A 26,177-nucleotide genomic window follows, 5' to 3' on the forward strand; every position below is an offset into this window, starting at 1 on the left:
TCAGTATTTTCAGCTTCAGAGTCATGAATATTGTTATTCTGGTGTCTCTATTGTCCTGTGCTTTGGGTTTCAGCACCAAGTCCAAGACTATTCATTTACACACACAATGTAATATCAAATTTAGCATTTTAATCAGTAAATTCTTTTGTTAACCTTTAACCATATGTCTTAGAGTATCGCAATATTATCGTATCATATCATGAGTTCAGTATCGTGATATGTTTTGAGTCGTGACACGAGGGCATCGCTACACTCGACACATGAGCCGCCTGATGGAGAACCTGCTGTCCCATGAGTCCAGAGTACGAGAGTGTGTTTGGCAGAGACACCATCAGCTGCGCGGCGTGAGCATCGTCTCCGTCTTCCTGAGGGGTTTCTGGGTTCGACGGCGTGTTCGTCACCGTGACCTCGAGCACGACTGACCTCTGATCCGACAGAGAGAACACCGGCACATCAGAGCCGTCTCTAAACGCAGAGGAGTTCAAACTATGAGGGCTTCATGCATTTCTTTGGTAACACTTTACAATAAGGTTCATTCGTTAACATTAGTTAACTGGGTAACACTTTACTTGAAGGGGTGTACATAAGACTGACATGACACTTTCATAATCATGACATGACACGAAATGAAGGAGGTTTTATGCATGTTTATGACAACTGTCATTAAGTGTCATTCGCTCAATTATGACATTTTTAATGCAAATATGACATTGTTTGAGATTGACATTACCAAGACAACATAAATTGTCATAAATATGTCATAAACAGGACATAGCAGATTAATTATCAAACTTAAGAAAGCACTTAGCTTTATGGGTTAACATTACATTAAACTGTCATGCGGTTGGTTTTGACATTGGCTGTCATGAGGCCATTATAACTGTGTCATGAATATTTTTCTTGACCTCAACTACCGTGGTACCAATTGAATTTGTCATTAAAATGTTATAATGGCCTCATGACAGCCAATGTCAAAACCAACCGCATGACAGTTTAATGTAATGTTCACCCATAAAGCTAAGTGCTTTCTTAAGTTTGATAATTAATCTGCTATGTCATGTTTATGACATATTTATGACAGGTTGTCTTGTCTTAGTAATGTCAAGTTGTCATGAGACACTGACAGGTTATGATGTATTGGTTTATGTCAAGTTGTCATAACAAAGACATCTCAAACAATGTCATAGATATTTGCATTAAAAATGTTGAGCGAATAACACTTAATGACAGTCGTCATAAACATGCATAAACCCTCCTTCATATTAATGACATGTGTCCTGTCATGATTATGAAGGTGTCATGTCAGTCTTATGCACACCCCTTTAAGTAAAGGTTAACATGAAATAAGAATGAACAATACTTCCTCGGCATTTATTAATCTTAGTTAATATTAATTTCAACATTTACTAACATGTTATTAAAATCAAAGGTTTAGTTAACACTGTGAACTAACATGAACAAACAATGAACAGCTGTATTTTTATTATCTAACATTAACAAAGATGAATAAATACTGTAACAAATGTATTGCTCAAAGTTAGTTCATGTTAGTTAATGCATTAACTAATGTTAACTAATTCACCTTATTGTAAAGTGTTACCTATTTTTTACATTTAACGAGTGAAATGCTTGCACTGGTTAAGGAAAATAAAAGTGAATGAAAATTAATTAATGAATGAATTGTAGAAACATTTAGGAAACATGTTCACATTTAGGATGAGTCCTGGCACATCTGTATAAACGCTCACATGACTGAGACTTCACTTCACTGAGACTTACCGCGGTAAAGGAGTGAAGGCGTGTGAAACGGGTGCTTTTGTGCCAAACTGATAGACAAGCTGAAGGTTGCTCTGGCATATTTTATCCTCGCCACACCCTTCCCTGACAAAGTTAACCTGAGAACAGACAGAAAGCTTGCAGATTCATTTTTAATGTTATACTACTGGTTCCTGATGGATTGAATTCCCATTCGGTGAACATTATAAAAGGGGAAAATGTACAGACAGCAAGTCCTTTTCAAAGCATAAACCCTGACATGAAGCACACCGCTATCATATGATGATTTAATACATGGGCATGCAATATTGAAATAAACCCTTTATCTAAAGACAGATATAAATGTAAACACGTACATTCTCAACTGCTTGATTGTTATAAAATGTAACTATATTATCGCACAGCTCAAATGTGACTATAAGGCATGAAGACATTAAGATATTTTAAAGTCCCCTGTGGTAAAAATCTAGTTTTTAATGTTGTTTACGTGTCTATGTGGTGTTTTTAATATGCTTTAAGACAAACCATGTGTAAATTCATAAGTCGACAGCATTGCTGAGTATTTTCCCCTTAAAACTGCAGTGAACCAAAGACAGTCTCAAAAACACGGTTTGAAATCGCTGGTGTTTCTGACGTCACAAACTACCTTGTAACCAATCAGATCAACGTGTGATCGTCAACCAATGGATCTCCGAGCTGAGTGAGTGAATGGAGGCGGGGCTCATTTGCATATTGATAGAATCACGCATAGTAAACGAGGCAACTGTGTCGAGTTACATTCAAGATATTTTAAGGAAAAAACGTTTAAACATGTAATTTTGGTGATCAAAGATGAGGGGATGAAATGATTTACTACAAGGGGACTTTAAAACATTAACATCATGATTTTCTATAAAGCTACTTTGAAACGATATGTATTGTGAAAAGCACTATACAAATACATTTGACTTGTCTTTCACTAGATCTAAATACGATGCCACTTTTCACAATTTGTGAAGTGACAGCCATTATTACAATATTGATTTTTTTTCCCAATTAACCATCTTGTGCTGTTCGGAAACACTTTACGTTTTGTTTTTTTGCTTTACTTCATCTGAATGGTATGAAAATTGATAAAAGTGTGAACACACAAAAAAACGTTATAGACATGATTTGAAAAGGTTAAATGGTCCTGAAAAAATGGTCACAGTTGTATTGTTCGTGTTCAACAACGAGCGCACTGGAAATGAATGGGAGGGGCGAATTTCCTCTAGTGGAAGCGTTTGGTACTGCAGCCAAACAACATCTCACTGAAAGCTCATTTTTTGAGATATCACGCTCAAGTTTGGAACACATCTTGTTTAGATTTATGGCTTTGATTTTCTCACAGTTTTAGAGTAAAACATATTTTGGAAAATATATATTTCATATAAAAAACTGAAACGGTATTTTTGTGCTTTTTTTCATAACAATAAATATAACATTTTATAACTGTTTTCAAGTTCACTTTTTTAAAAAACTTTTCATGTCAGTAATAATCTTCCAAGTGCCGTCTTTAAAAAGAGACTAAACTTCAGTCTGTGCTCTAAAGCATTCAATATTTATGACAGTTTAAATTTTCATATCCATGCCTAAAAAGTGAATAAATGTATTATAACTACTGCATAAATTTAATTTAGTGCCATAAAATCCCCTAAAAATACAAAACATTAAATAAAAAATATTATCACACTAAAATATAGTACAATAATTTCATTGAAATTATTATCCAAAAAGATTTCGGTCATTTATGAGCAACACATGAGCAGCACCAGAGGGTTAAATGTGCAACCCTACACATATTAATCTAATGTAGGACATCTCTCTCTTGAGACAAATGCACAGTCTAGAGTCATTATACACAAACATCTGAACACAGAATCAAAATCAGATTCAATAGACCAAAATCAATAGATTTTTCACATCAGCAGCGGTGGATCATGTGAAGTGCATGTGCTGTACCTCGGAGTAGAGTGTGTTGGAGGGACTGGGGCTCAGGACAGGGCTCAGCTGGTTATGGTTATGGTTATGGCCCGTGTGATGGCGGTGTCTGCTTCTCCGGATAGTGTGTGTGATCGCCAGAGACACGGGCCGCAGCTTGTCCACAATGTTTTCCTGGTGAAACGAGAACAGAAGAGTTTATACCACTTCATTGAGACCCTCCTATCATATTATGAAATGCAGCCGCAGTTTCGATCGCAATGTGTTTGAATCCCCTTGGACTGTGACACTATTTTCTTCTGGAAACAAACTTTGTTGCATTATTTTTCTATTATCTCTGTAAAGCTGCTTTAAAACAATCTGTATTGTAAAGCGCTGTATAAATAAAGCTGACATGACATGTATTGAGTGCTTATCTTCATACCAGGTGTAAAGAGCATCTCTAGCTCTACCTGCACAACTAAAGTCACGGTCTGACAGTCCGGATGTTTTTGTCCTCGTAGCTCCACTTCCACAGAATGAACAAACTCCGGCTCTGATAAACCGCGGTCCAGGAACTGAACTCTGTGAGGAAGACTCAGCTTTCTGCGCTCCACGTCTGCCTCGAAATGAACCCCGAGAGCTGATGAGACAGAGACGTTCAAACATACACGTACATCTGCACTTACAGCGGATGATGTGGGAATGTCTTACTGATGTGCGGCGAGTAGGAGTCTGGATACGCAGTGTACGAGTAGCAGGCCTTCACGTCCACACTACAGGAAGACAACACACAATTACACAGGTACAGATTTACTGACAGTCATTTTTTTAAATATCAATTTGAAATTGGATTTACCTATACTGTATGTGATTAATACACCGCCGTTCAAAAGTTTGGGATCTGTAAGATTTTTTATGTTTTTAAAAGAAGTCTCTTCTGCTCACCAAGGCTGCAGTTATTTGATTAAAAATACAATAACAAAACTGTAATATTGTGAAATATTATTACAATTTAAAATAACTGTTTTAATGTATTTTAAAATGTAATTTATTCCCGTGATCAAAGCTGGATTTTCAGCATCATTACTGACAATTATTCAGTGTCACATGATCCTTCAGAAATCACTCTAATATGATGATTTGCTGCTCAAGAAACATTTATGATTATTATCAATGTTTTAAAAAATAAATGTTTATGTAAAAATAAAAATCTGGATTCTTTGATGAATAAAAAGAACAGCATATATCTGAAATATAAAAAAGCTTTTTTTGTAACATTACACTCTACCGTTCAAAAGTTTGGAGTCAGCAAGAATTTTTTTGGGGGGGATTAAATAAATCAATACTTTGATTCAGCAAGGACACATTAAATTGATCAAAAGTTACAGTGAAGACACTTGTAATGTTACAAAAGATTCTATTTTAAATAAATGAAACAGAATTTTCTATTCATCAAAGAATCCTGAAAAAAATAGTTTTCAACATTGATAATAATCATAAATGTTTCTTGAGCATAAGATCATCATATTAGAGTGATTTCTGAAGGATCATGTGACACTGAAGACTGGAGTAATGATGCTGAGAATTCAGCTTTGATCACAGGAATAAATTACAGTTTAAAATATAGAAAACGGTTATTTTAAATTGTCATAATATTTAACAATATTACAGTGTTTTTTCTTTTGTATTTTTAATCAAATAAATGCAGCCTTGGTGAGCAGAAGAGACTTCTTTTAAAAACATAAAATCTTACAGATCCCAAACTTTTCAATGGCAGTGTGTGTATGATGAATCATTGTGCTTGTAGTTTCCAAGCAAGATGTCATAAACACAATGAAAAAGTATGAGTAAAGTAACTCCTGACCAAACTCCGTCGTGGCCCTGGCAGTTCTGCTGCGTGAGATCGATGTACTGAGGCTCGATGGAGATCTCTCGGATCACGTGGACCACTGGACGTGACCTGGTGGACAACAATAAATTGTATGAAAATGTATGGTTGTCGGTACTGCGCCCAAACAAAATCTCACTGAAAGCTTATTTTTTTAGATATCAACCTAAAATTTGAAACACAACTTGTTCAGAGTTTTGGTTTTGATTTTCTTGCAGTTTTAGAGTCCACCAAGTTTTGAAAAAATATATTATATATAAAATATGAATAATTACATTTTTACATTTTCATAAACTCAAACTTCTATAAATGTATTTAACCTCTACAAAAATCGGCCAAATGTCTTCTTTAAAACAAGACCAATCTTACATCTATATTCCAAAGCATTCTTGAATTACAACCATTTAAGTTCGGATTGTGCATTTTCATGTTTATTCGAAAAAGGGGGCGCGACACTTAAGAGGTTAAATGACTGCCATTGCATCCGCTGTAACGGGTTTTAGAGCTCGAGTGTCAAAAACATAGATCTCACCTGTAAAGCACGATCTTATCACTGAGGGAGCCGACAGCTAGATCTGGATAAAAATTCCCATCAACATCTAGTCCTCCAGATATAGAATAGCCCAGTCGCTTGACTCCTGCATTAAGCCCATCCAGAACCTTCACATGAGGATAAATATACAGCTAATTTTATTCAAAACACTGTGATGACACTGCTGTGTGAATATTGATAAATCTATTCAGTAAACAGAACCTTGAGCATGGGACTGAAAGCTGTTTAGAATCAATATCACATGCTGTTGTTGTTCTGGATATCTTAATATTTTAGCCTTGTAATGTTGCTTCAATTCAGTTCAAATTAATCTTGGATAACTGACATTTTACACCATATTGCTTAAATTTTGTGTGTGTGTGAGAGAGAGAGAGAGAGAGAGAGAGAGAGAGAGCGTGTGGTGTGTGTGTGAGAGAGAGAGAGAGAGAGCATGTGTGTGTGTGTTTGAGAGAGAGAGAGAGAGAGAGAGCATGTGTGTGTGTGTTTGAGAGAGAGAGAGAGAGAGAGAGAGAGAGAGAGAGAGAGAGAGAGAGAGAGAGAGAGAGAGTGTGAGAGAGAGTGTGTGTGTGTGTGTGTGTATTAGAGAGAAAGTTTGCCTGCGAAGGTTTGGTATCAATGCCAGATGAAGAGCCACGGTAAATAAAAACTTTCCCGTCTCCATCAAACGGGGCTCCGACAGCAATGTCTGAAAACAAACACATTCAGATTCCAGTTTGACTAGATTTTACAGAACATTATACACAAGATGCGCGTACACCCTTGTGTAATATCTCTAAACTATCAAATAATATTGGATAATAATTGCATTATTTCTAAGTTCACATGTGGAGTATTTCGTCTTATGAACAACTTTCTTATTGAAAGTACAGAGGGAGCTCACAGGCAGAAAGCGGGAGTTAACCGGAGTCACCTCTGACATATGTGCGGCCGGATACACAAGTCCGGTATCCACAAAGTCACAGGAAAAAGACATATGAAACATGAAGCCAAAAAAGAAAACATGATTATAATCATATATGATTTATCTAAGTTCTTAAAGCAGTCTCTGGTGTTTTTCATTAGCATATGTGCATGTAGAACCTCGGATTCGGGAGGAACAGTGCGGTTTTCGTCCAGGCCGTGGAACACTGGACCAGCTCTATACCCTGTCCAGGGTGCTGGAGGGTTCATGGGAGTTTGCCCAACCAATCCACATGTGCTTTGTGGATTTGGAGAAGGCATTCGACTGTGTCCCTCGCGGCGGCCTGTGGGGGGTGCTCCGGGAGTATGGGGTCCGGGGTCCTTTGCTAAGGGCTGTCCGGTCCCTGTACGACCGGAGCAGGAGCTTGGTTCGCATTGCCGGCAGTAAGTCAGACTTGTTCCCGGTGAATGTTGGACTCCGGCAGGGCTGCCCTTTGTCGGCGGTTCTATTCATAATTTTTATGGACAGAATTTCTAGGCGCAGCCAGGGGCCGGAGGGTGTCAGGTTTGGGGAGCACGCTATTTCGTCTCTGCTCTTTGCGGATGATGTTGTCGTGTTGGCCCCTTCAGACCAGGACCTTCAGCATGCACTGGGACGGTTTGCAGCCGAGTGTGAAGCGGCCAGGATGAGAATCAGCACCTCCAAATCCGAGGCCATGGTCCTCAGTCGGAAAAGGGTGGTTGCCCACTTCAGGTTGGTGGAGAGTTCATGCCTCAAGTGGAGGATTTTAAGTATCTTGGGGTTTTGTTCACGAGTGAGGGAAGGATGGAACGGGAGATTGACAGACGGATCGGTGCAGCTTCTGCAGTAATGCGGTCGATGTACCGGTCTGTTGTGGTGAAGAAAGAGCTGTGCCGCAAGGCAAAGCTCTCGATTTACCGCTCAATCTACGTTCCTACTCTCACCTATGGTCATGAGCTTTGGGTCATGACCGAAAGGACAAGTTCCCGGATACAGGCGGCCGAAATGAGCTTTCTCCTCAGGGTGGCTGGGCGATCCCTTAGAGATAGGGAGAAGCTCGGTCACTCGGGAGGAGCTCAGTGTAGAGCCGCTGCTCCTCCACATCGAGAGGGGTCAGCTGAGGTGGCTCGGGCATCTGTTCCGGATGCCTCCTGGACGCCTTCCCGGGAAGGTGTTCTGGGCGCGTCCCACTGGGAAGAGACCCGGGGAAGACCTAGGACACGCTGGAGGGACTATGACTCCCGGCTGGCCTGGGAAAGCCTCGCTGTCTCCCCGGAAGAACTGGAGGAAGTGTCTAGGGAGCGGGAAGTCTGGGCATCTCTGCTTAGACTGCTGCCCCCGCTCCAGATAAGCGGAAGAAGATGGTGTGGTATATGTGCATTTCTTATGCAATGGTTAGCACAAGTAGCCTTTAGCATTGTATATAAATATACTTCCCTATTGGATCACAATCAGAAGTTTTTTCAGACATTCTCTGGTGTCTATGAGTGAGTTTTGAGTTGTTGTAAATGAATGTTGAGGATAACTGGTAGCCTGATAAGAAAAAATGGAAAACAATAGAGGTGGACAAGTATTGATAAAGTAATTGATGTGAATCTCAGTCATGGAAAGTGTATTGAGTTCCTATTGCAGGGAATTGTATTTTTAATACAGTAAATCTAATCAGAAAAAGGTTTTAACTTAACATGAGAGAAAATACTCTCCTGTTCAACTCAGAGGTAATGCAATTACTGTAAGTTTTAAAATAGTTTTCAATTGTTAGTTATGTTGCACAGGGGTGTACTTACTTTTGTTGCATACTGTAACTGTAATATGATATAACATAAAAAAGAGGATCAAACAATTAACCGTGTAACTTTGTACAAATAACCGAACCTGGAGTTCAATCTAATCTGCTTTTCCGAGATTTCACAATGACAAAACACACTTGCCTATGTGTGTTATTTTCCTCTTACCTTCATAACCATCCCGGTCCAGATCTCCAGTGCTGCCGACGGTCATCCCGAACATGGAGTCACACGTCCCGTTGAGTCGGATCGGGCGGGCCTTTTCCCAGTGGCCGGCTGGGTTCAGAAACACATACACCGCTCCTCCAATCTCTGCCTTTCGGTCGAAGAAATTGGGAGCTCCCACTACAAGATCTGTCCAACTGTGGAGAAATCCTCCAGTTAGATCTTGAGCACATCAGCTTTACACAGGAGCATGTTAAAGGCCCCTTTTAAGGATCTAAGCTCATGGTATAAAGTGCACTCAGTGCATGTCCGAATCCACTTTTGCTAGTTTAACGACGGGAAAAATGGTCAGCGCTCCCGGCGCATGGTCTAAAAGTGTCGTCTCTATTCTCTTAATGAGTATTGGGTGTGTTTTGTCTCTATTCTCTTAATGATTAATGGGTGTGTTTTGGGCGTAACGTGCAATAATCCAATCAGAGTCTCTTCTCCCATTCCCTTTAAAAGACAGTTGCCCTCGCGCTATGGCGGATTCGCTATTTGCATGGAGGAATTTCCAAGCGGAAAAACTGAACGCTTCTCTAGTGAGGAAACGGATCTGCTCATGTGCGAGGTTAAAGCTGTGTGTGTGTGTGTGCGAGGTTAAAGTGCAAGCAGAACATCTACGGGACAAGCCGGATTCTACCATATCTTTATGTACACAATAATAAAAACTTTTACATTGTAATCCTTTTATTTTTAATATTTGGCTAGTTTGTGTCCTGCTGCGCGTCCCTGTGTGTGTAATAAGCAGAGTGTGTGTGTAATAAGCAGAGTGTAGCGCGTTGTGGACCTGCCTATAGCCTCACATTACTAACACACTCTTTAAATAACAAAAAAAAAATACTGCACCATTGACTTTAGACAAGGTTTCAGTTGATCAATGGCTCAGTCTATTTCAGTTTCTCAAAATAGCAACGGTCCAACACACACCTGGTTCTCACACCAGCAGCCCATGGGCATTTGCTATTTAAACAATGTGGTGCAGGACGTGAAAATGATAACAGCGTCGGGCTGAAACTAGCAAAACCCATTGGGTATTGTATTGCATACACCCGCATTGTGCCGGGTGTATGAGAGGGCCCTGTGTCTTCTTACCCATCGCTGTTCAGATCAGCAGTGGCCACAGAATAGCCGAAGGAGGAGGCCAGTTCCTCGCCCCACAGAATATGCTCAGGCATCAGCCGGTAGACGTTGTCCTTCCGCAGCAGAACCACGGCTCCTGTGTGATTGGCTCGAGGAGCTCCGGCCACCAGCGTCAGCTCAGACTTACTCATCAGACCTTTGGCTGAGTCCACAGAGAAGCCTGGGACACATTCATATCAACAAAGTGATGATTTTGTACCTGATTTCACATGAACTTGAGTGGAATTGAGATACGCGAGTGTATTCATGTTGTCTGGATACCACTATCAGCAGTCAATGTCAATAGATTTGGAAATTGGAAATCTATTCAAATATTGCATAGAAAAAGTTCTGCCACAATGTTCTTTGTCTACAAACCCAGGTAGCTGTTCTGAGAGACGTCCTCGAAGGAGCTTTTGGACGGTTCCAGAGTTTTATAGACCAGGGCGTCCTCAACAGGACTGGCCATAAATAATAGACCTGAGCGTACAGACAGACGGACAGATACAGCGAGAGAATAGTTCAGATGATTTAGAGAGAAAAAATCCACATCAATTCATCAAAAGCAATTTTACAGGGACAACTACACAAATGATCTAATAGCCGAAAATGTCTGTCTTAAAGTCCCCCTGTAGTCAATTATTGTATCCCTTTAAACTCATGTTTGATCACCAAAATGACATATTTAAACGTTTTTACCCTGAAAAATATTTCTTCATGCCTTAAAATACCTTGAATGTAACTTGACACCCTTGCCTCATTGAGTATACGCGTTTCTGTGAATACGCAAATGAGCCCCGCCTCCACTCACTCACAGCAGCTCAGAGATCCACTCGTTGACGATCACGCGTTGACCTGCGATGTGTTTCCCGAAAGCATCATTAGCCAACTATGGTCACAAGTTCCAATTGTTAGTACAACGAGTCTGTGTTTCCCAAAAACATCGTTCCAACGAACATTCGCAAACAGCATCGCAAAGTAGTGTGTTTGGAACGACATATCTCAAGTTGTGGTTAGGAGCAGTGTTTCATGTTTGCATGACATGTGGAGTCAATAAATCCTGATCTTGAGCAAAATAAGAAAGTTAACATTCAGTACAATCTGTATCTTTTATTTAGAATACATACAAATATCATTTACGTCTTTTAGTTTGTCAAGAGATTTAAAGCGTTGTTTTTGATGTTCGCATGTGCAAACGTGCTCTAGCCTATGATTGAATCTGGAAATAAAGCAAAATAACTGAGAAAAATTAGAAATAGTCGTAAGATGCCATGTCCGTAATTTATAGCAAAACATCTCGCATTAGTTTGATCTCAAACAGTTTCATTAACAGTAGTTATTACTCCAACACCTGCGTGAAATCATTAACCAACGTGGTTGAACGACCAATTTGCGACAAAATGGTTTCGGGAAACAGTCGTGACTAGCTAGTTGATTTCTTCAACGATGCATCGTACTATGGTAGTGAAGCAGCGAATTACGTCGCTGTACGGGAAACACACTCCAGATTGGTTACAAGGTAGTTTGTGACGTCAGAATCACCAGCGATTTTAAACAGTGTTTTTGAGACTGTCTTTGGTTCACTGCAGTTTTAAGGAGAAAATCCTCAGCAATGGTGTCGACTTATGAATTTACACATGGTTTGTCTTAAAGCATATTAAAAACACCACATAGACATATAAACAACATTAAAAGCTGGATTTTCACTACAGGGGGACTTTGACATATTTACATAGTCATAGGAAAACAATTAATCAATCATAAATGTCCTAATATCATTTGAGGCCTATATGTGACCATTTGGTTTCACTTTATTTTGACAGTTCACTTTAGACATTCTACGAACTATAAGTAACTTTGCAACTACATGTCAACTAACTCTCATTACTGTGTGTTCACACCGGACGTGAATAGCGCGTCAAATTCGCGTCTACCGCGTCTAGTTTGACGCTTTACCACTTTGTGTTAATTCGCGTGTCAATGGCGAAATTGAAGAGCGTAAAAACAAAAGTTTGAAGCGAAATTTACGCGCGTCAGAGGCGAAATCCGGAGGCGAAAGTTTCGAAACCCGTTGGCGGCCATCTTTTTAGATGTTTATCGAGCATTAGCATTAGCATTATTCGAGAGAGTCACCGCTCGTATATGCTCTGGAGAGCAGAAACAGCTCCGTAGGGGACCTCGTCGCTGTACTCGGGTCCACCAGAACCTCCGGAGGGTTTCAGGAGTTTCACAATTTGCCCCAGGAGCTAGGTTTGGTGGACCTAATGGTGAGGACGCCGACGAGGACAGCGCAGGCCGTATAAGCCCTCGGCCTCGAGTGGTCTAGCTATGCCTGTCGAGCCCGCGCTCTACAGCCCGGCGCGAGGTTCACCCTCGCCCGCATCCACCTAATCTGTCATTTATTTTTGTTTTGATAATAAATGAAGCCAGCCTCCAAAAGTGATTAATCTGTCCTGTGATTTTTCTCTCTCTCTCTCACACATCACTGTCCAGACACGAACTTATATGTTGGTTGTCTTTACATTATAATAATATTTCATATAATCTAGATATGGAATAAATAGCATTCAATGCAAAATGAATATGTCTCATATATTGAAATCAAGTTTTATGTGATAAAATATTTGCTTTGTTGTGCATTAGAACCACAGTCATATATTACAAAATAATTTATTGAAGCATCCAGATACTTCACCACGTGACAGCAGCAAGCAGCTAGGCTCCTGATTGGTTAACGCGGCGCGAATTGACGCAGAAGTTCAGATTTTTCAACTCGGGCGGCAGACGCGAATTCGCGTCAAACGCGTGAATGCACAAATAGCACTAACTAAATCATTCGCGCGTAACGCGCTTAACGCGCCAGACGCTCAATTCGCGCCATTCGCGTGAACTTGACGCGCGAATGAGGCGTATTCGCGTCTACCGCGCCGCGCTCTACGCCTCATTCGCGCCGCAGGAATTTTTTACGCGCGTAACGCGTCTTTGCATTGACTTAACATTGAAATCACTCGCGCCTGACGCGCTATTCGCGTCCGGTGTGAACACACCATTAGAGTATTAGTAGACTGTTAGTTTCGGGTTAGTAGAATAAGTTGACATGTAGTTGCAAAGTAACTTATAGTCAGTAAAATGTCTGAGAAGGATTAAAATAAAGTGTTATCAGATATTAATCAGACAGTCTTATACTCTAATGACTGCTGGTTAAAATGAAGTTGCAAAGTTACTTAAAGTCAGTAGAATGTCTAAAGTGAACTCAAAATAAAGTGTTAACAATCATTCAAATGAGTGGTCCAATATAACGTCGAAAAGCTCTCAATCCCATTACCTTTCCAGTTGTAGGTACCCGGAGCCCCGAACACGATGTAGTTTTTGTCCGGTGTGAAGCTAGCAGACAGACCCTGCTGACAGAACCCAAACTGCTCGTGTCCATGAGAACGACCTTCGCAAAACTTCCACTCTCCCCCGTCCAGATCATCTCTCTCAGTCAAATCCTCACTCAGCACATAACAGCGTCCGATCGGATCACGGGTCTCAAACTTCTGGTTGACATGTTGTCTGAGCTCATAGAGGTGAGCACATGTCTGTGAGATGACATTAGAACAAAAACAGGACACATTTAGGACACATTCTACCCATTCCCATTTTACCCTATTTTTATTTGATTTTCCACACTGACAGTCCGCGTTGCAAGCAAGCAGTGGTGAAGGAAGTACTTAAGTTGCATTGAATTCCATCTTTCTTTACACCCATGAACTGTGGGTGTTTTGAGGACACGAAGGATACGCTTGATGCATCCTTCAAAATATGCTAAATGAAGGATGCTAAAAGAAGGCTGCCTTCTCAAGGATTTTTAAAATTGAGATGGTCTTTGACGGCGCTTGGCAGTGTTATGACCCTGTCTTTTTATTGTCTACCTGATGGTGGCAGTATAACATCTGACTGTGACGTCACTGTTAATTAGATCATTTATGGGTGGAGAGTATAAATGTTTGGACTGATCTACCCAGCGTTAATTCTGGTGGAACGTAGTTCTCCAGAGAAGTCGTTTGCTCCAATTTGTTTATTATTTACCAACATTCATTACCCCATTTATTTAAATCCCTAGACATGGTGTTATATTTCTGTATCAGATCATTTTTTTCTTAATAAATAATCTTGCAATGCAAACCCTTGGTTTGTATGCGTAATCCTCTTTATGTTACAGTTGGGAACGAGCTGGCCGTGACAGCAGCCAAGGTTACTAGGATGCAGCCAATGGTTACATCCGAAATCGAACTCTTCCCCACTATATAGTATGAGAAAAAAGTATACAAAAAGAGTAGTTTGTCCGAATACATAGTATTGGAAGAACAGTAGGCGAAAAGTACCCGGATGATCTACTACTTCTGGCGAGATTCTAAAGTGTGCATATGATGGACGCTTTACTATCCCATGAGGCCACGGGAGAGGATTTACCTCAGTGACACTGGTAGGTCATATGATAATGACAACATGGCGGATATTGTATGTCCGGATTACATTCATACTACCCATATTCATACTATAAAGAACATACTATTTTAACAATCCAGAAGAAATTTCAAATTCAAATGAGTACCTACTCAGAGAGTATGCGATTTTGGACGCCTCGAAAGATTAGCCCTGATCAATAATACCTGCTAATCAAGGTGTTCAGGTTTACTTCAAAATAGCAAGCATGTGTGCTGGAGCAGGATTGGAGATGAAATCTGGATGTAATTATCCCTCCAGGAGCAGGTGCAACCCCGCCGGTCCTACTCGTCCCGCTCCACCCGGGTCGTGGCACCATTAGCCCTGTTTCCACCGCAGGGGTGGTACTCGGTGTGTTGCAGTTTATTTTAACCACCAATTTTGCGGTCTGTTGCGGTGTGTGCTGTAAAAGTTGTTTGGTATTCGAATCAACAAAGAAGTTAAAAAAATACGACTGATGGACCGACGACGAGGTTCAGGCTTTATTAAGCTTAAATTCAGCGGATGAAATCCAGCGGGAACTGTAAAGTAGTGCACAGTCCTACGTCACCGGACTAGTCTGCCTAATCTTCCTGGTACTTTAGGCCGCGATTGAAACACGCAGAAACACGAACCGGGACTCGGACGTGCTAACGAAGAAGCTAAAGACTGCAGTCTCTAGCGGCAGTCGCTAGTGCGCCTCTTGAGATCAGGGGAGTGAGGTTTACCTGCACAGCTCTCACTAGATGGCCTCCATGACACTCGACCCCTAAACCTCACTCCCATCCGGGTCATGACACCAGTGTAACCAGGGCTTGACATTAACACCCGCCAATTTCAGCGGTGGCATGTAACGCAATAACTAGCCACTTTGGCGGGTTGAATTTTAAACAGGTATCTGAAATAATAAACTAAGTGCAATCTAGTGTTGTCGAAAATAATCCATCATCTCAATCATCTCTCCGATAGCGAGTTCACAAAACCCACGTCCCTTTACTCACTCGTTTCATTTGCTCTGGATGAATATTGTTGGTGTTACAGGGCTTGCATTATGGTGAAGGATTGCGTGTATTGACCATAATTTTACTCATTCTCGCAGGTTTTGTGCTCACACCCAAAGTCCGCGCACATAAAGACAAGTATTAGCTATATAAATCAGTATAAGTGGTCCGTGCGTCAGGTCTTAAAGCTACAGCAGCCAAATATACCGGCTGCCAAATTATGAGATAATATTAAAAAGATCTATATGGCAGTTTTTTCCCCATGTTATCGATGTCAACACTGTGGCGTGTGAAAACGCTGAGTGGCTTGTAACTTTGGAAAACCACTAACCACAGTGGCTGGTGAGCAAAAAAGTTAAAGTCAAGCCCTGATTGTAACCCCTCCGGTCCAACTCGGTCTGCTCCGAGCCGGACTCGAACCCGAGTGTCCGGCATTGGGAGGCGGAGATGCTAACAAGGACGTTAATATCACAGTCTCTAGCGTTATCTCTCACTAGCTGGCCTCTGTTACACAGGGTTTATAAACTCTACTGCAGGATTTTATACATAGCCAATGACTGCTTCACATCAGATCTGTCTGATCTACCCGTCACAGGTATAACATATACTCACCACCACTTTTCCACCAATCCCTTGACTTTTGACTGTGACTCCCAACCACTGGTTGTCTTTGCTCATCTGTTCCGGACTCACTTGAGAAAACAAGAAACATTCTTCCTTGAATGGACACTTAGCTTAGCAGAGATAATAGTTCATCACATGAAAATGAAGCTGAAGTGTTACCATTTCCATCGATGTCCACCCGTTCACACTTCTCCGATGTAACTGGACAGCGATACAGAGCACCGGGACGGATGGTCTGCAAAGTTCCCACGCCTCGGGCCTGAGGAGCCCCAACCAATATCCTGCAGAGGAAGAACAACTGTTTTACCCTCATCCTTCCCTCGGGTCATTTTGACCCGGAATGTTTTTATTTATTTTTTTATTAAAAAATGTGAGTGTTTATCAGATGGGTCCAAGACCCCAGGACTTTTGTCGCACGTGAACCATGAATACACACACACACAAATTTTTTTATGGATTTGAGGAGTTTTGTGGTTGAAATTTAAGCAACAAATCCTTCCCTCGTGGGTCAACTTAGCCACCCTTAGAAATGAATGGAATGCGAGGAATGCTTCAGTACACATAGAAAACCTAAAAATGCTAAAAATTTACCAAAAAATATTTTTTGTAAACATCTACATGTGTTTCTGAATGCATACTAAAGAGAAACTGACTTTAGGACCCAGAGGAACAGCTCATTTGCTCTATATAGAGCTATAAGGCCATCTAGAGTCATGAAATATCATGTTATATAATTTTTCCACATGAGGTCGGCAAAGACACCCAATGTAAGATATTTTGAGCTGAATTAAAAGGGTAATGCATGAAATTGTGAGTTATTCTGAATTTAAATTGAAATAATGTGAGGAATGTGCTTAAATTACTATTTATTTATTATTTACTGATCAAATCTAGTCATTTAAAGGTAAATAAAATAATAAAATAACAAAAAAATCTCCCAAAAAATTGATTTAAAAATGGAAAAACATGAAAATGAAAAAAATAAGCTTTCTGGACAAAAAAAAAAAAGTATAATTTTAGGGCTTCATGTCATTTTGACCCACGAAGGAAGGATGAGGTTCTGTTTCTAGTCTAACTCGTAAACACTGTTTATGAAGAACTTACTTTACTAGAGCTGCCACATTGGCCTTTCTAATTTCTCCCATTCATTGTAATACCAGTGATCCATCTAAGGATCTACGGACTTCTTTTGCTTTGGATAAGGTTATCGCTCCACCATCAGCCAAACACTGAACAAGAATGATGTACATTTAAAACAACAATAAGGAAGGGAGTGCAAGTAGGTCATTTCTGCCTGTGTAAAGTTTGCCAAAGTGCATGTGGATCAACCAGAAGACTGTAATGAAGACTACTTTATTATGTGGACAGATGAGTCCAAAAATACTCAGTGCCCAGGTCCCGGTGTTCGGCCAAATTGTTTATCATTGAGTTATTGTATTGAATCAATTCACATTTGGTTCCTCAGTGCTCGCCTGACAGCACAGGGGTGTCAGTATGATGTTCGGTGTAGATGTACTTCCTCTGGACCAAGACGTTTTGCCATTCGCTGACTGATCTTTAGATTCTGTGTTATACAAGAAAATCGTCTCAGGTTACTACTGTAACCATAGTTCCCTGAGAAAGGGAACGAGACGATGCGTCAAGTGACGCATCGCAAGTTCCCTCGAAAGGGAACTACAGGAGCATTTGATGGTGTAATACTGTATTTATTGTAACGTGTTACTCTGTCCTGTGGCTCGTATACACCAAACAATATGTGCTCATTCTGCTCAAATTTCTGTTCACTAACTTCAGTTCATACATCAGGAAATGTTTGGGAGTTCCACGCTGCCTCAGCAGAGTGGGACTTTATAGTAAAGGAATATTGCAGCTGCCAGTCTCTGCTTTAACCGAGGAGTTTAAGTGTGCCAAGGTCAGACTGGAAATGACCTTAGTAGAGTCACGCGACAAATGTGTAAGGGAGGCAGCCCCTGTGTTAAAAACTGGTAGAAAGTGGTCAGCAAAGAAATCTGTAGTAGAGGCAAAGGCTGCCCTTCAAATTGGGGATATCGTGGGACAGGTACAGCATGGAAGAGGGGGTTTTGGGCTCAGTTTAGCTCCTCCTAAATGGCACAAGGCAGGCCCAGCTCAAAGGAGGAAGCTGGTAGTCAACGAGATGCGAAAGCAGGAGGAGAGGATGAGGTGTATAAAGGCCATTTCCCAGGCCAAGCAGGGAGAGTGGATGAGATGGGAGAGTGTGGAACAACGTAAGATGGGCTGGCAAGACCTTTGGTCAATGGAAGAGAGTAGGATCAGTTTCCTTATTAGGTCAACATATGATGTTCTCCCATCACCGCAGAACCTAAACCTCTGGGTAGGAGAGGATCCCTCTTGTCCTTTGTGTTCATCACCTGCCACATTAAGGCACATTTTGACAGGATGTAAGGTGGCTCTTAGCCAAGGTCGGTTTACTTGGCGCCATGACCAAGTACTGCGATGTTTGGCTTTAGCATTAGAAGGCAAGCGTAACATGACCATTAAGTTGCCGCCTGTTCTAGCAAAACATTACACGCAGAAGACAATATTCCTCCGCCCAGGCGAGCAACCACCAAGAAAAGGTGTTAACACCAACTCTCGCCCAGGACAACTGGAAGCTGCTAGGGACTGGAAGATGCTGGCTGATCTTGATCAACGGCTTATTTTTCCACCCGAGTTTGCCACCACTAACCTACGACCAGATATTGTTTTGTGGTCTGGATCAGCACGCATTGTTCAACTGATAGAGTTAACAGTGCCATGAGAGGATGTGGTAGATGAGGCATGTGAGAGGAAGAAACTGCGGTATACTCATCTGGCCACTGAAGCAGAACAGCGAGGATGGAGAGTCCAGGTTTATCCAGTGGAAGTGGGTTGTCGAGGTTTTGTGGCACACTCTACAACCCGGTTCCTCAGAGACATCGGATTCAGCGGCCAAGAGTTGCGTCGCACAGTAAAGAACTTATCTGAAGCAGCAGAAAGGAGCAGCAACTGGCTGTGGTTGAGACGGAAAGATTCTAGCTGGCTGTGTACAGGCCGCCACGCTACGGTTTTGTAGAATTCTTGAAAACTTGAAGAGTCTGTTGGTTTGTTTGTATACGATCCTGTGGATATTGCGTGAATGACGGGTGGTTGGCAGAGGTGGGTAGTAACAAAGTACATTTACTTCGTTACATTTACTTGAGTATTTTTTTGGAAAATTTGTACTTTTAAGAGTGGATTTAATTTTGGGTACTTTTACTGTAACTCGAGTACATTTCTAATGAAAAAACTGTACTTTTACTTCGTTACGTTGGGTGACGTTCCTCTCGTTACTTTATTTTAATGCAATATGTTGTTAAAAGCGTAGTTTATTCTAAGCGCGCGCTCTCTCTTTTTTCTGGGCATGAGCAATGCTCAATTCACAAATGAATCACTCTTTTGAGTCGATTCTGTTCAAAGACTTCATCAAACAAGTTGGGCAGATCTGTCTAAATCGGTTCGCGAATCAGTTTGAATGATCTGTTCAGTTTCCTGCACGAACTGAATCGTCTCGGAGTCGTAACAGGAAGATTTAAGAACATCAAGAGCGTTGTATGAAGTGGCGGTCCACATTCTACAGTAGCTACAGTCTAGAAAGTAAATCTGCAAATGCATCATATTTTTTTGCCAGCGATGAAGATCTTTTAGTTGAACATCTTCGTATGTTACTTCGTAAGCTGTCTGTGAATGAATTATTCCACACGACGATACATTCGATTTCATGTGCCTTTGAGGTACATTTTACAACCAAACAGATTATTACGCCATATAGCACTACTACAAAGTATGACATTACCCTTTTTTTGGACATATACATTACTTTATAGTTATACATTAAATAAGCTATCATCGTCCAGTTTATGAATGTGTGTACACACACAATGTGTGTGTATTGCGCAGTGGCGTGCGAACTCGACTTGAAAACGAATGCCTTTGCCTGCCTTATTAGACTCAGTTAACCAGTTTAAAGATGCTTTCATAAATATAGCCTACTGTACATTTAAATACATTTTGGAGAACAGACAGAAGAAGATCCTTGCATTTGATCGTTGTTAGTGTTGGGCATGCATGATGACTGCGAGCACATGTGCAGAGTTTTAACTCTTTCTAATCTGTGTCAATGGTTCCCACCCCTTTACATATGAATGCAAAACTCCATAGAGTCACTTTATTCCGACATTGTCTAATAATCCAAATGTAGTTGTATAAGTTACTATACTATTATACAAACCAAAGGACAGGCAATGGTTTTCAGGCTACAGATATAATATACAGATAAACAGAAATAATGTTTGTCTCTTCTGTTTTTGTTGCAAAGATAGCTTATCTAATTATGATAATAATAGTAATTTAAATGAAAAAAATATCTAAATAATATCATGTTATACACTCACCGGCCACTTTATTAGGTACCCCATGCTAGTAACGGGTTGGACCCCCTTTTGCCTTCAGAACTGCCTCAATTCTTCGTGGCATAGATTCAACAAGGTGCTGGAAGCATTCCTCAGGGAGTTTGGTCCATATTGACATGATGGCATCACACAGTTGCCGCAGATTTGTCGGCTGCACATCCATGATGCGAATCTCCCGTTCCACCACATCCCAAAGATGCTCTATTGGATTGAGATCTGGTGACTGTGGAGGCCATTTTAGTACAGTGAACTCATTGTCATGTTCAAGAAAACCAATTTGAAATGATTCGAGCTTTGTGCCATGGTGCATTATCCTGCTGGAAGTAGCCATCAGAGGATGGGTACATGGTGGCCATAAAGGGATGGACATGGTCAGAAACAATGCTCAGGTAGGCCGTGGCATTTAAACGATGCCCAATTGGCACTAAGGGGCCTAAAGTGTGCCAAGAAAACATCCCCCACACCATTACACCACCACCACCAGCCTGCTCAGTGGTAACAAGGCATGATGGATCCATGTTCTCATTCTGTTTACGCCAAATTCTGACTCTACCATCTGAATGTCTCAACAGAAATCGAGACTCATCAGACCAGGCAACATTTTTCCAGTCTTCAACTGTCCAATTTTGGTGAGCTCTTGCAAATTGTAGCCTCTTTTTCCTATTTGTAGTGGAGATGAGTGGTACCCGGTGGGGTCTTCTGCTGTTGTAGCCCATCTGCCTCAAAGTTCGACGTACTGTGCGTTCAGAGATGCTCTTCTGCCCACCTTGGTTGTAACGGGTGGTTATTTGAGTCACTGTTGCCCTTCTATCAGCTCGAACCAGTCTGGCCATTCTCCTCTGACCTCTGGCATCAACAAGGCATTTCCGCCCACAGAACTGCCGCTCACTGGATGTTTTTTCTTTTTCGGACCATTCTCTGTAAACCCTAGAGATGGTTGTGCGTGAAAATCCCAGTAGATTAGCAGTTTCTGAAATACTCAGACCAGCCCTTCTGGCACCAACAATCATGCCACGTTCAAAGTCACTCAAATCACCTTTCTTCCCCATACTGATGCTCGGTTTGAACTGCAGGAGATTGTCTTGACCATGTCTACATGCCTAAATGCACTGAGTTGCCGCCATGTGATTGGCTGCTTAGAAATTAAGTGTTAACGAGCAGTTGGACAGGTGTACCTAATAAAGTGGCCGGTGAGTGTATATACAGTATATATATATATATATATATATATATATATATATATATAGGCCTATTTGATATATAGTATATATATATATATATATATATACTATATATCAAATAGGCCTATATATATATATATATATATATATATATATATATATATATGTATATATAGGCCTATTTGATCCAAAGTAACTAGTAACTAACTACTTGAGTAGTTTTTTCATTGGATACTTTTTTACTCTTACTCAAGTAACTTTTAAGATTATTACTTTTACTTTTACTTTGAGTAAATATTTCTATAAGTACTTGTACTTTTACTTGAGTGCAGTTTTTGGATACTCTACCCACCTCTGGTGGTTGGGCAGATATTGTGTTTTGCGGTAGGTGGTATGCCATACGGAACCGTTGTCCACTGAAACTGCATATTAACGCACCAGTGGGGCTCGACAGCCTTAGTCAAACGGGTTGGCGCGTATGGTTGGGTTGCGGAGAGATTGTGAGATTGTGGTTAGGTCTCAGCAGCAGGAGGGATGTAGAGGTCAGTAAGCTGGGCTGAGTTGAGTGGGGGACGGAGGGGGGTGACTCTGGGACGCCAGAGTCACTGTCGAGCCCTCTTGAGGTGTCGTGGGCTAGTCGACGAAACACTGAGGACGGAAGGTGCCCACTTGAAGACCCTAGAGATGTCCCCTACTCGGCTCAATCCAGACGGTTGTCGTGCTGGTCCTGTAGTTGCAGCCGTCGCGTGCGCTGACGCGCCAAGTACACTGCAGCCATTAACGTCGGACAGAAGGGGAGTCACACCACCATATGGAAAGAAGCGTAAATGGATGGAGAAGCATAGTTTACTGTAAAGCTACGTCTTAGTTTTGCATATCTTGGGGAAAGCCGAGTACAAATCAGCATGAAGTTTTAACATCTACTCTCGTGTAATGGAAATCAGTTTTCTTCATTTCTGAAGTCTCTGTGTCTTTTGGTCCCGAATCAGAGAAAGCACAGAGAATCGTGTTAACTATCAACATGACTGTCCTCATTTACAACACTATTGTATCTATTGTTTTAGCATTTCCAACAGAACATTTTATTTAAAGTGTCACTGTTTCTTATGGAAGCTTGTTTCCGCCACAGAATAAAAAATAAAAATTATATTAAATAATAATTGCGACTTTTTATCTCACAATTCTGACTTTTTAAATTGCATGATATAAATTCACAATTGTGAGATAAGAAATAAACTCGATATTCTGACTCTATAACACACAGTTCTGAGAAATAAAGTCAGAATTGCGAGATGTAAACTCTTAATTGTGAGATAAAAAGTTGCAATTATCGTTTTAAATGATTTATTCTGTGGCGGAAACAAGCTTCCATACTTTCTGAAAACCCACTGAAACGCGAACACGTCACAATATTCCTCATTTAAATAATTGATACGCAGAATAAAGGGGCGGGGCCTGGTGAGTTAGTAATGCTGTGTTCCAGACAGCTCCGAACTTGGATTTTTCCCACTTTGTTCTTGGGAATAGCGTCTGGAACGCCACTAAAAGTCGGACATTCGACCTGTGAACTTGGGGTACATCGTTCAACCCAAACCTCACTTTCAAGATGTCCGCAAGTCCTGCTTCCAATGAGTTAAAACGTAAAAACAGACTTTAACATTAGACATCAAGTTTATGTAATAATACCTTTGTTTTTGCTTTTCGTCAGCTGTTTTCAAAGCAATTTGATGTTGTTTTTATTCTGTTTTGCCATAATTGACACAAAAACACAATATGCTTGTTTTGTAATGTGGCGACATCATGTGGTCAACATGTGAACATGTGATTGCCTAAAAAACTTACTGAGGTCTGAAGTGAGACATTAATACGGGATATTCCCACGTCAAACCTCGTCTGGAACGCAGCATTAGTAGTGTGTTAAACTGGCGGTTATGGGTAAGGGGCGGGACATTTCCCAAACACACGACCAATTACAACACGCTGCTCCAGCCGACCAATCAGAGCACAGTGTGCTTTTCAGAAGGAGGGGCTTCACAGAGACAGGAACTAAACAGAGCGTTACTGACAGACTAGGAAGAGAGGAGCCGCAACAATGGAGAATATGGGGAAAATAATCAACATTCAAGCAGGAAAACCTGTTAGTAGAGCACAAAAGACTTTGTAAAATGGCATCATACGGCCTCTTTAAATGTTTTATTGGTGAGTGTGCTAGTGGATTTTTTATTTAAAATAAATGCTTTGCAAGTGCAATGACAGGAGAGGGAAACATCTACACATTTGCTTGAATTTTTGGACCCCACAGCCAATTTATACAATCATGTGTGTGTAGCTTAAATGCTTTCTGTGATCTGAAGTTGCACACTGAAGATAGCTTTAATGTCAGACTTTTGTGTGTCTTTTGAAAGGTTATCGCCCCAGTGAAATCTTTTGTACCTTTTTCTCTGAGAGTGTAGCCGGCTGTTAAAATGAGTGGTTTAGAGGGAAACATTTGTTAGATTGTGAGTTTGTAAGGTTCATGGCATCGTGTCTTAATACAAGGGTTTTGCAAAACTTGCAAATGTCCAGGCCTTGCATATAATGCATGTCCTTTTCTGAGCCCCTGACTGTATTTAACAAGCTTTGTGTTCGTGAGTGTGAAAGAAAGCTGTAGATCTTGAAGACAGAATGTGCGGGTCTGAGTCTCGCCTCTGGTTTTGTGTCGAGGCGTCTGGATGCGGGACAAGAGCTCCAGAACGCTGGGAACTCATTAGCATGAGAAAGACTGTGTGTGAAAGGCATCTAACCGGAGGACAATGAGCTGATCTCCCCTCCTGATGCAGCGCAATATCTCTCTCAGCTGTACATGCTCTCTCTCTCTCTCAAACACACACACTCTCTCTCTCTCTCTCTCACACACACACACACACTCTCTCTCTCTCTCTCTCTCAAACACACACACACACGCACACACTCTCTCTCTCTCTCAAACACACACACACACACACACACTCTCTCTCAAACACACACACACACACACACTATCTCTCTCTTTCTCTCTCAAACACACACACACACACACTCTCTCTCAAACACACACACTCACTCTCTCTCGCTCTCTCAAACACTCTCACACAAACAGAAACACACGCACACACACTCCCTCCCTCTCTCTCAAACACACACACACACACACACTCTCTCTCTCTCTCTCTCTCTCTCTCTCTCAAACACACACACACGCACACACTCTCTCTCTCTCTCTCTCAAACACATGCAATGTCCTCATATATCACGTGTAAGTTGTAATACCAGTGTAATATGCATGTCATTATACACATTTGTGTCCTCATATATCACAAAAACAAACACACTCTCTCTCTTCTCTCTCAAACACACACACACACACACACACAAACACACAAACACACACTCTCATACACACACACAATCTCTCTCCCTCTTCTCTCTCTCTCACACACACACACACACTCTCTCTTCTCTCTCTCTTCTCTCTCTCTCTCTCTTACACACACACACTAAGCAGATATTAATCAGACAGTCGAGTACTCTAATAACTGTTAGTTGACTTGTAGATGCAAAGTTACTTATAGTCAGTAGAATGTCTAAAGTGAACTGTCGAAATAAAGTCTTTTTGTCATGACCCTCTGAAAGCCTTGGCAAGAAGTGTGTGTGTGTGTAGATGGAGATGGGTGACAGCGGCAGTATTTCCTAAACAATCTAAATAACTGTATATTGATGAGACTCCGCGTCAGTGCAGGAGTCTGAGGGTCGGGTCGCGTCTCGTATAGCAGCAGCGCTCTATAACGGGCAGCAGATCTCACACTGTATAAATAGAGCTCACACACAGTAACAGACCACACCACATGACTTCCTTACACAACGCCTATCGATTGTGTCCAAATGTGCATTTACTGCCCGCACACTGGGAACGGTGGATCTGATCTCACTGTGAGTCAGAGAGAGATCACTGTCCTGAGGCGTCAGAAATCACGATCTCACAAACATGTACGGGTTCCTTCAGGGAACTTCCCCGGATCCAATAACATCAAACTCCAAATCCACTACTAATATTGTAATCTAAAACTTTATAAAGAAGGAGAGAAGTGAGTCACAGAGATTGGGTTTATGTCTGGCTGCACTTCTGAAGTTTCCCTTCAAGGATCAAGAAACAATATATATAAATTAAACAACCTGAGAAATAGAAATAAAACCAAGACAACAACAACAACTTGTTCAAAAGTTACAAATAATGCATTGCTTGAT

At 41.1% G+C, this 26,177-nt stretch overlaps 1 protein-coding gene across 1 annotated transcript in view; it reads right to left on the reverse strand.

Moving 5' to 3' along the window:
* The window catches only part of itga7 (integrin, alpha 7), a 47,659-nt gene that overhangs the window by 18,272 nt on the left and 3,210 nt on the right, over positions 1 to 26,177 (reverse strand). The window contains exons 2-15 of the mRNA XM_056252559.1: positions 16,445 to 16,566; positions 16,274 to 16,353; positions 13,519 to 13,774; positions 10,572 to 10,673; positions 10,167 to 10,374; positions 9,036 to 9,229; positions 6,755 to 6,843; positions 6,138 to 6,265; positions 5,582 to 5,677; positions 4,429 to 4,490; positions 4,188 to 4,357; positions 3,757 to 3,909; positions 1,780 to 1,895; positions 282 to 465 (exon numbers count right to left, since the gene is read on the reverse strand). Of these exons, the coding sequence (XP_056108534.1) occupies positions 282 to 465; positions 1,780 to 1,895; positions 3,757 to 3,909; positions 4,188 to 4,357; positions 4,429 to 4,490; positions 5,582 to 5,677; positions 6,138 to 6,265; positions 6,755 to 6,843; positions 9,036 to 9,229; positions 10,167 to 10,374; positions 10,572 to 10,673; positions 13,519 to 13,774; positions 16,274 to 16,353; positions 16,445 to 16,566 (1,960 nt within the window). The remainder of the gene's footprint in view (positions 1 to 281; positions 466 to 1,779; positions 1,896 to 3,756; positions 3,910 to 4,187; positions 4,358 to 4,428; positions 4,491 to 5,581; positions 5,678 to 6,137; positions 6,266 to 6,754; positions 6,844 to 9,035; positions 9,230 to 10,166; positions 10,375 to 10,571; positions 10,674 to 13,518; positions 13,775 to 16,273; positions 16,354 to 16,444; positions 16,567 to 26,177) is intronic.

The sequence above is a fragment of the Rhinichthys klamathensis genome, unplaced genomic scaffold (assembly GCF_029890125.1).
Source record: "Rhinichthys klamathensis goyatoka isolate OS25496 unplaced genomic scaffold, OSU_Roscu_1.1 h1tg000095l_1, whole genome shotgun sequence".
Lineage (NCBI taxonomy): Eukaryota > Metazoa > Chordata > Actinopteri > Cypriniformes > Leuciscidae > Rhinichthys > Rhinichthys klamathensis.